The 12498-nt window shown below is 38.5% G+C and overlaps 1 protein-coding gene across 3 annotated transcripts in view; it reads right to left on the reverse strand.

The window, feature by feature from the left end:
* Positions 1–5608: 5608 nt before the first annotated feature.
* The window catches only part of CAPS2 (calcyphosine 2), a 78624-nt gene continuing 71734 nt past the window's right edge, over positions 5609–12498 (reverse strand). For all 3 annotated transcript variants that reach the window (XM_066591658.1, XM_066591656.1, XM_066591655.1), the window contains one exon: positions 5609–7993. In XM_066591658.1, coding sequence (XP_066447755.1) covers positions 7818–7993 — 176 coding nt within the window. In that variant the 3' untranslated portion in view covers positions 5609–7817. The remainder of the gene's footprint in view (positions 7994–12498) is intronic.

The following is a 12498-nucleotide window of genomic DNA, read 5'->3' on the forward strand; positions in this document are numbered from 1 at the left end:
CTGACTCAAGCCATAGGCCTTTCTCCAAAACAGACGAGGGGCAAAAACACAGAAACAACCTGACTTCACGTGATTATCTTTTCAAGACTCTGGTTTTGGCTTATATTCCCAGTCATGTTGCATGCCTGCTAGAAGGTCTGACATCGACTTATAGGGAAGCCACCTTCTATTAACTGGTGCTGCAGAGGCATTGTAGCATCTCTCTTTGCATGCAAGAACCCCATCATACATTTACCTTACATGTTCTGGAACTGTTCAGCGACCATATAGAAAATAATTGTAAAGGTAATCAGCTTCTTAGGCTCTGTTCACATTTGCCATAGTTCTTTCAGTTAAGATCCCATTGCTTTTTGATATATGTAAATTGGAGTGATGGATACAGATGGCAGAAGAGCTTCAGGAAATTAGGGACCCTCCTATGAAGTCAAGGCAGGATGTCTAGTCAGCCCTAGATTGAGAGCCACACATATTCCCCCCCTGAGGTTACAATGGTTTGTTTCTGTTATTGATTGAGCCATTGTTCTTTACTGTTTATTCCCCTTTGAGATTTTTGTAAAAAGCCTCAAACAACAAATTAATTTTTTTTAAAAGGAAAAAATTAAGAGTATGCATTAAATTAAAAAATTCTGAATTGGATGGGGAAGAGGGCTGAACTTCAAGTACCTCGTTTAGTGCTATCTGAAGTCTATTCCATAGGCATCAAGCTTGTGTCAGCCATATTAGTCATGTCTCTTGAGTCTGACAGACCCGATCTTCTATGTAAAAATATATATACAGTAGTATTTGATATTTTTTAAATGTCAATTATGCTTCTTAGAAAAAAAATATTTCTTTAACACGTGCAAAAACAGAATAGTGACAGGTGTTCTTTAAAATGTAGTAATGGACAGTTTAACCTTGAACATATTACAAGGAAAAGTGATCTGATTCAATATTTGAGTCATGACTATACAGCCATCTTACAAGAATTAATTTGCTTAGTAGTTGGTGAAACCACATTAAATAACCTCGGCAGAATTATTCACTGCATTGCATTATTTAAATTCTTCCCAAAAACATGTTTTATATCCAAGTGCACAAAAGGCCACATGTAATGAGAAAAGCAGTGACTACAAGGGACGTGGTTGATGCATAAATTATAAAGCACAATTTCTAATAGCACAAGAATGCCTGAGGTGGGGAACAGACTTCTACTAAATGTTTGTAATGAGAAAAAATAAGCAAAACCCCAAATGATATACAATATCAAATCAGTTTTCATGACAGACTAAATTGTATTTGAACTTTGGGTGTAGAGTTTTGACATTGTGGACAACCTTTCATTGGTAAATTAAATAAACTTAAGTAAACACCAGAGATTCACTTACATTTAAATCGGAGGGGTCATCAGGCATTCTTTTTTAAGGCAAAGTCAGAAGTGGATTTAAAAAGATACAGAAAATATTGAGAAAGGACTAGAGATGAGCGAGCATGCTTGTTTAAGGCTCATGCTCGATCGAGCATCGGTCTTGTAGAGTAACTGATTACTTGACCAAGCACCATGCGGGGGGAAAGTAAGAGAGATCTCTCTCCCCCCCACCTCTCTCCTGCTCACCTCCCCCCCCATGGTGCTCAGTCGAGTAATCAGTTACTCAACAAGACCGATGCTCGATCGAGCATCAGCCTTAACCGCTTCGCGCAAAATGACGTACCGGTACGTCATGGCAGGCTGGTACTTCGCGCAAAATGACGTACCGGTACGTCATCGGGATAGCGCTAGATCATGACTGCCCTCGCGCTATCCCGCAGCGGGAGCCGGCTGTCAGTCACAGCCGGCGTCCCGCTGCAACAGCAGGGGGGCATCGGAGATGCGCCCCCCGCTGTTAACCCCTTCCCTGCCGCGATCTAAGTAGATCGCGGCAGGGAAAGAGTTCACAGAGGGATCACGCTCCCTCTGTGTCTCCGGCCGGCTCTCGCGATGTCATCGCGAGAGCCCGGCCTGTCACCATGGCAACAGGATGCCAGACACTGGCGTCCTGTATTGCCTATGCCTATGATCACTGTATAAGCGATAAGGCATGGCAGAGCAGTAGCTCTGCCATGCCTTATGACAGCGATCATAGGCACAGTGCTGCAAGTCCCTCAGAGGGACTCAAATAGTGAAAAAAAAAGAAAATAAAATGTACAAAAAAGAAAAATGTTAAAAAAAAATGTAAAAAACCCCTTTTTTATGCTTTTTCTAATATTAGCATAAAAAAAGGTAAAAAAATAATTAAAACCCCACATATTGGGTATTGACACATCCGTAACGACGTGTACAAAAAGTTGAACACGCTTTTTACAGCAAAAAGCGTAAAAAAAAAAGGTAAAAAACAGAGGCAAAATGCTAATTGTTAGCATTTTGCCTCAGAAAAAATGCAATAAAAGTGATCAAAAAAGCCGTACATTCCCCATAATGGTACCAAGAAAAACTACAGCTCGTCTTGCAAAAAATAAGCCCTCATAGAGCTCCGTACATAGAAAAATAAAAAAGTTACAGGACTTTGAATGCAGCTATAGAGAAAAAAAAAAGATTTCCAAAAAAAAGGGTTTTTATTGCAAAAAAGTGTAAAAACCTAAAAAAAATATAAGAATTTTGCTATCGTTGTAACCGTACCGACCTGCAGAAAAAAATTTGTGCTTCATTTATGCTGCATGATTAACGCTGTAAAAAAAAATATATATATATATGGCAGAATTGTTGCATTTTCTCTCCCGGTTATCATAAAAAAAATAATAAAAGTTTTACGATATAGTCTATGTATCCAAAAGTGGCACCGATAAAAACTACAGCTCGCCACGCAAAAAACAAGCCCTTATACGGCCGCGTCGACGGAAAAATAAAAAAGTTATGGCTTTTGAAAAATGGAGATGGAAAAATACCAAAAATCGCTTGGTCCTCAACGCCAAAATAGGCCGTGTGATTAAGGGGTTAAACAAGCATGCTCGCTCATCTCTAGAAAGGACGCATACATCTCCTTCCTGCTGGATGCACTTCTGGCTTTTGTACACAAAACTGCAATGGTGGTTGTTAAAAAAAGAAAAAAAACTGTATGAAACCAGCCCGAGTATTTTCTAAAATCCACCAAGTACAATACGACGAGTTATTATAATTTCCAGGAAGGCAATCTGGATGAATTACAGTTTTGGAAAGCTGTTTCCAGTGTGGGATTCCAATTTATAAGAACAGATTCCATATGTCCAAAGGAAATTATCATAGCACAACACATGGGGAAATGCTAAACTATGTATCATCCATGTGTTTTATCTGAACATGATACCAACCCACCAGGACATGAAATGACATCTCCGTTCTTCCAACTTGTCTTTCCAACATTGCCTCATAGTGTATCTTCCTTGCCAATTAAGATTTAAGCTTTAATTAAAATACCATAACATTAACTGCTCAACACTGAATATAGCTTATTGACAATATGCCCACACAATAATGTCATGTATATGGATATAGGCTGCTATGCCAAAAGTCCTTCATGGTAATACATACACAATTTATTATGCCTTCACATGAAGGCAAACATAGCAACAGTGTCCACAAATGAAACCTGTACACATGAGTAGCTATAAGGGGAGTAAAAGTTGCAACTGAATGGCCCCTTTTTCACATAAGGAGACACCAAAATTATAAATGCTACATAGTAGGCTCACATAGTGTCACTCAAATATGTCATTATATTCTCAATGAAATAAGGTCCTTAGTGTTGAATGCCTGCTCACACACTAGTTCAACTTCTCAGATTTTTCCCAAGTATGCAAATCTTCCTATTTCCCTAATATTTTAGATGACTAAAATGAAAGAAATGACAGCAGCAATTAGCCTATATTACTAAATGCCAATCTGTCTGCAACTCCAGACCTACATGGTTTCATCTTGCTTCCTGTCTAAAATAAGAAACCATTATAGCATCACTTGTACTAAGGGAAAGCCTGATTCATAGTCCATTTGGATGATGTTGTTCATTTCCTACTTGTGTTTAAAACTAAGATTTTGCTCACATTACTGTTTCTCATAGCCCTGAGAAGCAAAAATGGTCATGGTGACATGCTTATGTTAGGTCAGGTACACTTTGTTTAACCTTTTTGCTCAATGTGCCCTTTAGTTTTTGTAAATCTAAGAAAGAAAGACATAAGGCACCAAAGTTATGGCATCTATATGATAGTGAGTGCAGTATGTCAACCATATATTTATCACATGCCAATAATCTTATGGTTATGAAATAAGTTCTAACAATTCACATTTACTAACAGAATGTCATCAGCAAAACTAACAAATATTTGCATCCAAATAGAAACTGAAATTCTAAAACTGGTCCAAAACCCAAACCTGCTCATAATAGACGGAAATTTGATCTTATGACTGTCAAAAAGTTCCAAATACGCTAAATTTATTAAAGAGCTGTGTGTTGCTCTTAATATCAGCATTACTTCCACTGACATGAGGCATGCCAATCTCAGTAAATGTGGGCCTTTGTGTTGTGCTGAGCAGCTTTCAGTTGGATTTTTTGCAAGCTGTGTCTTACACCATGACCCTATTAACCACATAGTGATCATTTGTTGCTTGACCCTGTAGTGACCAAAAGTCGCCATGTAGCCCTAGTCTTATGAGTCTAAAATACAATCCTATTAAATAAAACAGCCAAGTGTACAATCAGAAATGCTGTTTTAACCACACCCTAATGCCAAGCTTATCTACATTTAGCAAAGTAAACCATGACATAATGGGTTCAAATCTAAAACTTTTATTAATTACATTTTATTTATGAAAATTGTATATAAAATTATTGAACATGAGATTTGTAAAACAAAAAAACTGAAATAAGTGATTAAAACTAGGAAATACAGCAATAAAACTGAAATACATACAATGGCAGTAACATTGTAGTAACCCACAGCTGGGATGTCCAGTAACCCTACTGTCCAGTACATGTGAGCCTCAGATACATCAAATAAACAATGCAACTGAAATTCGTAAAATGGAAATCAGATTCTTACAAATACTTACATTTTTTATCATTAAAGGCTACGCAATTTTCCAATAGACTTTCTGAATCATATTTTAAAGATTTCTTGAGTATAGTTATTCAAGGGGAAGCTTCAGTGTTTAACTACAGAGGATGCATTCTTGTAATTGCTGAATATTTTCATGTTCATCCGTTTATACTTTCCAGTGATCTGACCTAAATCAATATCTGTTCTACTGTTCACCTATACCTACCCTGACCTCATCCAAAGTACAAACTTCAAGAAAAAAGAACAAAAGAAGAATGAGGCTATTATTTAATGTTGTATAAGGATAAGTTACCTATTGTGCTTCCTTGAAAATAGGACACTGTCTTATATAAATTGTTGCTCCAAAAGAGGCAGTGTGTCCTTTTTTTAGGGGGTGTCTTAATACTCACTTAGCATGTGCTGTTTGGGTCTCTGTTGCTAGGCTGTGGCGCTCCAACAGTCTTCCATGTAGTCTTCAGCGCTGAGAGAGCATTCTCTTTCTGGTAACGCGGCTTGAATACCCTGCCTCCAGCAAGAGATTGCTGTGACTGGTTCAGGAACACCGCCTTAGCCAATCAGAGCCGGTGCTTGATGAACCAATCATAGCCATTCAATTAATGGCTGTGATTGGTTCATTGAGCGCTGGCTCTGACTGGCTGAGCCGTGGCGCTCCAGAACCAATCACAACAATCTCTTGCTGGAGGCGGGGTATTCAAGCCCTGTTAACAGGAAAAGAATGCTGTCTCAGTGCTGAAGACTACACGGAAGACTTGGGAGTGCCGCAGCCCAGCGAGAGGGACCCAAACGGCACCTGCTAGGGGAGTCTTGTTCTTTTTTAATTTCATGTAGTGTAGCTAGGGCTTATTTTCAACATAGAACTTATTTTGGGGAAAACATGGTAGATTTATGCATAATGCGAACGTATACCATATATTGTATTTTGATTTAAAAAAAGTTCTACTGATCATGATAAGCCAAGTAATAAGTATATTTCTCTTTTTGTAGCCCTTTTTTGCTTTGTTTAAAAAACACATTAAACACTAGACTGTCCTAACCCAGGCTAAAAGCAAAAATAAACTAGTATGCTCTAAAAATAAAGCAAAGTTGGTTACCAATCTAATACAGAAGTGTAATTTAATGCTTCCCGAGCCCTTATGTAAAATCTTTAACACGACTCCTAACTATCATGTACTTTGCAGGACTGCTGTTCTCTTATGTGATAGAGGGACACATAGAATACATTAATAGAATCCATAAATTCCTATTTACCAACACTGCACTTTTTCCAACTGCAATGAGGCCTCCTTCATGTACGCTATCTTTTCACAGTTTTTAAATGCTTGGAAAAATGCCATGAATTCCAAGCACTTTTCATGTGCTTTTTGCAAGCGCTTTTGATGGTGTTTACTTTGCAACATTTTAAATATACATCTTTCTGGTGTTATACAATGACTATAGAGAAACCCATGGGAAACAACCTGAAAAATGCCATACCAAGAGTGTGCTGCATTTTTTTTTAAAAAGGCACTAATCCCAAAAACACTACAAAGACAGACAAAACAGCTGTGTATGTAGACTTTACAATATTTTGGAGCTATACATAGAGAATGAAAGCATTACATTTGAGCTTATGTATTGCAATATAAATGCCCTAATGAGATTTATTGATTAGCTAAAGACGTGAATGTTTATTAAACATAATATTAGTGGCACGTATGATTCTAGACAGAGCATGCGGAAAGAAAATATGACCCCACAAGTACGTAGGGGCCAAAAGAGACATCTGCTACACTAGTGCCAATTTTCATTGCTAGATATAATATAGATTTGCTTAGTTTTATCGAGTACTACAAGTAGGGTGGACATTGTTCGAAAGAAAAGGGAAAATGAGAAGCTAGGGCAAAACAATATGTCAAGCTAACCTTTGTATAGCATGAATGGCTTCTTATAGACTATCTGAGTTTGATTTAATATTTTAAAGAGAATCAATAAAGGTTAAATTTTAGTTCCGTTATTTTTCTCAATAAAACGCTTTGTTTTTCGGCATAAAAATGCAGTTTTGTGGCAGTTTTTCTTTAACCAAAGACAAGATTTAAAGGCGCTGTCCACTGCACAGGACCACCATCTGATCAGCTGGTCGCTGGGTCTGTTTCTTTGCTTCCTGTAGAAATCATCTCCCTACACAGCTCCATTCTCTCTGCAGTGATCAGGTTTGGTACTGCACACTTCAGTAGGAACTCTGCCTGTAAAACTAAACCTGGCCACTGCAGTATGAATGGAGCGGTTCGTTTCCTGCAGAAATCAACTCAATGCACAAGCGCACTGACCCAGTGAACAACTGATCAGAGGAGTCTTGGGCAGTTGATCCTCCTTAATCTACTATTAATGGCCTAGCGTGTGGAAAGGTTATGAAGAGTTTAAAGCTGGACAGCCCCTTTAATCAAAAAATAAGATTTTATTTATATTCTCCTCCCTTTACGACCCATATCTGATTTGTCCTTTAAAAATATGACACATTCAAAAACTGTGCATAAACAATTCCCAATGATTACAATCAATGAACTAAAAATGCTTAAAAACCATTGGGGACAAGAATAATTACACTTAAAATAACCGATTCAAGAATAATATGTAAAACCAAAAACTCCAATTTGCCTCATTTCCTTGATTAGGCATTGAAAATGCCACTCAATGGTACTGTTCAATCTATTTTTGAAAAGGTTAAAAGTACAGCCTTTCTATTAAAACTGGGTGAACAGAATGATGAGCACTTGTACTAGAGACACAGTACCCTATATGCCCCAAGAATTTCTTAAAATATTAATGAAGTCTTCATCAGACATAATGCCAATACTTAGTCCTTCATAATAATCTTCAAATTCACTGTAGGATACTTGCTGGGGATTACTGCAAGCATTCTCCAATGTTTCCAGGAATGCAGATTTGATTTCCTCCTCTGATGAAGAACCTAAAAAAGGAGAAAACAAAACTGGGACTTTCCTGTACAACTTACGATTGTACATATGAACATGATGTTGCATAATACAAATGGCAGTGTTCCTTTACTCCAGGTCTCATGGGCCATAAATAGGCTTACAGGCATTCAAAGCATATGCAAATCACTTCCAATTAAATGTAATTAGTAATGAGTTTATGCAAATTGGATACATGCAGGGAGATGTTAAAAACTTGGCCTCCGCGGTACCCCAGGGACTTGGAGCTAAAACACATTGGTATATGGATTGACATGCTTGCAAATGAGCTCTCACAGAGGTTTCTTGAAGGCACAATAAAGAAGTAACACCATATGTCTAATATAAGGCTAACATGCTGAATTTTGTTTTTACAACACAGAATTTGGAGGACTAGAAGGTAATTTATCATTAATTATTCACATGAATGAATCAGACCGAAATTGTTTCAACGTAATGTATAAAGCTATTTTTACTAATGAGTGGGAATACTTGAGCATCTAGATTTCATGACTGTCACCTGATGTATGTTGGATGTACAAACTGTGTTTCGCGGAGAGGAGGACTTTTAGACCATACATTTTTGGTTTCCACAGGGTGACCCTGCTCAGTACAATTGTGTCACGAATCCACCACCAATAGCACTTGTTTCTTTCCTGTTTTGTTTGCCATGTTGTATTCCCTTCCTTCCACATCACCTATGCTATTTGTTCCAAAACCTCGATACTTGGTCTTATTATATCCATATATGTAAACTTGGTTATGACCATGAGGTTAATAGAAATCTCTGGCAGGGGGCATAGGGAGTCATGACCAATTCATTTAGGTCAATTATCTAGAGTAACTGCACTGAAAAATTTGTTCACTAAATTACTACCTGTTTTCCACTACTTTTCTTCTTAGAATGACTCCAGGTGAGACCTGGCACTGCTTAGTAATGAGGGCAGTATAACCCAAGATGCATGTGCAGTATGGAAATGTACACCCTCAGTATACTTCTTCCATACCACTCAGCTGGTAGGTTAGTCTCCTACTGGCCACAAGGTACAGCTCCCGCACAATACAGTTTAACAGAAAATGTAAAAGAAAAACAAATTGGTGATGAGGTTGCTGAGGTTTCCCTGACCAATAGTGTTCTCTGCTTTTTTTGTTTTTACCCCTTTATATTGAACTAGTTGATATACCTGGCTTTGCCAGAGTTAATTTGGTACAGGTGTTTCCCTGTAGTTCACACGAAAAATTTTATGAAGTCATGGTTACTTTAGAGGAACCGAGGAATAACATATGTATACATATAGAGGAGCGTTAGATTCTCCTCAGACTGCATGTAACGATGTCACTCTACAGAATGTGCCACCCCTCCCACTCTTCTAATGTTTTACCCTTAAAGGTAATGCCCCTTTTTATTCAAATTTAACCCTAGACTGGTGGTTGCAGCCTCTTCTTAGCCTTAAGGGCACGTTCCATCCCTGCAGTCCATAGCCACTTCCTTATGTACTTTACAGCCTTTCAGTTAGATTCTCCACAGTATATACACAGAGGTCAGCTAGATTCTCCTCAGTATATACACAGAGGTCAGTTGGATTCTCCTCAGTATATAGACACAGAGGAGCCTTAGATTCTCCTCAGCATATACACTTAGAGGTCAGTTAGATTCTCCTCAGTATATACACATAGAGGTCAGTTAGACCGTTTTCAGTATATACACAGAGATCAGCTATATTCTCCTCAGTATATACACATAGAGGTGGGGTAGATTTTAGCCCCTAGCAACCAGATTCCAACTTCAATGTTTCAGAGTACGTTTGAGAATTAAAAAACTGAAGTTATTGGTTGCTATGAGCAACACTGACACTTAGGTTAACTTAACACAGGCGAGTGTGAAACCGTGCCGTAAATCCCAGCCCGATATCACGCTTGTCAACATGTGAATTCCCCATCGATGCAGGGCGTTTTTAAAAAACCATGGTGGAAGATTGCAGAGTTTCTTCCATTGTTTTCAAAGGGAGACCTCGCATCGCATGCACCTAGCATGTGGTACAATGCTGCTGCTGACCCCATTTATAACAATGGGAGATGTGATGCGAGATCACACACAAAAGGTAGAACATGGCGCGTTTTGTTTTCCACATCGCTGTGCCATGCGAGAAAACATTGCTCATGTGTATGACCCAATTCAAAAGAATGGGGTTCATATTTGTGCGAGTTGTTATGCCCGAGCAACATGTCTAGTGTTCAAATGTGTTAAGAGTGTACAGATTGGTGATTTGGGGGGGGGTCACTGCTCCAGGAAGAACAGGTCCATAAAAACAATATTCCTACCATAGAGGTTACAGAGGCAAACACAGAAGAGGATGCAAAAAGAAGTAAAACCACAAAGGAACCATTGATACCTCTCTCTTTTGTGTCTACTGTCTCCAGCTAAAAAAAAAAATCCCACCGAAATGCAAAAACAAACTGTGAGGGAGATTTATTAAGCCCGCACTTCATACGCCAACCTTAGTCTTATCCCTATCGGCACATTATGTACCTAATATATGAAGACGTGTGCACATCTCAACAGTTCTATGCGCGTACAAAGACATTTGGCATAATCCAGCTGGCATAAATTATTCATAAATATGTAAATCCAGGTGGCTATGCCCCAGCCAACAATCTATACCCCATTTTCAGGAAAGTGGAGCTGAGTGGTATACCTCTCAAAAAGTTGCACCATTTCTAACAAGCTCGGCTGGAGCCAAATGGTACACCTATTTTACTCCTAAAAGGGTTGGTTAAATCTCCCACTTCATGTGTAATTTCAGTCTAAGGCCACATCAAGATATTTTGTCACCCATATTACAGATGAGAGTCCGGTCTGATCACGAGTCTACTGCTATGAAATTACAGCATCATAAAGATCTATGTTGCTGTGAAGTCAAGTAAGTAAATCCATGGTAAGGCCAGGACACTCATCCATAAAACACACCTGCAATATATTCATGTGACTGCGGCCTAAAGGATGGATTCAGGCTGCGTTCCAGTTTACTCTCAGCCTCTCAGTTTTAGAGTTCTGTTTGAATAGCGATTATACTATTCTGTGATCCAAAAAGACGAAAATAAATGGAAACCAGGTCAAATGGAGACTAAAGGTTGTACCTTTGGTCTCTGCTTGACTCATCAAGCCTTTCATTGCCAGGGGTGTTTTAGGCCTTGGTGCTCACAGCAAAATTTCACATTTCAGAATGTTGTATTCAAAAGGTGAATTTTCTCTTTTGGTCTTCCTCAAAATGTTTTTTTTTCAGGACACATAAGGATAATTGATATTTAAAAATTAGGAAGGGGGGGTGTGTCAATTAATCTTGTAAGCCTTTTTTTTGTGAAAAATGGTCAGAAATGGGAAAAAAAAACCCACAGATGTTTTGCATAACATATATTCTGTGATGCCAGAGCACCTGATGCATGGTGTACATGGGCGGCAGAAGTGCACACATTTTTGTGGAGGGGGGCAGCTTTTTATTATTTTCTTAACTTTTTTCCTCATTTTTTTCACATACCACTGTAGTTATTTATTATTATTATACTACCAAGACCCAGGCTAGCAGGAATACATTATCAAAGTGTTCCCTGCTGTCCCCACATACAGATCACTGATAATAGTGATCTAATCACACACAGAGAGGATGCACATCCTCTCTTCATGCCTCCAAGCCTTGCCTGCCGAGGGAATCTCTGTGACATCATTACTGACGTCATAGGATTCCCTAGTGACTACTTGAATGCAGAAGCAGCCCTTCAACAATCCTCAAGACAGCGTTTAATATGATCACTGGGTTCCGCGTTCTTTGTAACAGGCAACTGATCATTGCAGTTTCCTGTCACACTACAAAATTGGGCTGTCAGCTGATGGAACGGTGTAGAAGCGCACAGTGCCATCAAACTTAGCATGTAAATGAATGGGCTGCAGGCATAAGGACTAGCTTGTCAGCATTACAAATTTATGTTGCTTGTTGCTGAGGGGGTTAAAATCAACTGTTCAGTTTCATCTCAATATTGTTTCCAACTAGTCAAATTGAACTCAGAATGGAAAGGCTGAGTGCAAACCTAAATTCAGTCTGAACTCAGGCTTGGGGAGGCGTTTACACGCAGCATTTTCTCTTTTTGGAAATAGGAAGCAGTTCTTTAGAAAGAAAAACCACAGTGCCATTTTTCTATTAAAAAAGGAAAAAAAAACATTGCGAGTGAAACTACCCTGCCCAATTTTTTTTTCATGTTAGTTTTTCATAGTTATTTTAAGACAAAGCCAGAAGTAGATCCAGCAGGAAAGAGAAGTAGATGTCTTTCCTTTAGATTTCCTATAGGTTTGGAACCTACCTCTGACTTTGGCTCATAAAACTGCATGAAAAACTGCCAGGAAAAACTCTGACTTTAAAAAAAAAAAACCTTTGCATGAAATCATCCTAGGTGGTGTCACACAAGTTATTGTGCCAATTTTTTTTAGCTAAAGTCCTAAATGGACCCA

This window comes from Eleutherodactylus coqui, chromosome 2 (assembly GCF_035609145.1).
Source record: "Eleutherodactylus coqui strain aEleCoq1 chromosome 2, aEleCoq1.hap1, whole genome shotgun sequence".
NCBI classification, from domain to species: domain Eukaryota; kingdom Metazoa; phylum Chordata; class Amphibia; order Anura; family Eleutherodactylidae; genus Eleutherodactylus; species Eleutherodactylus coqui.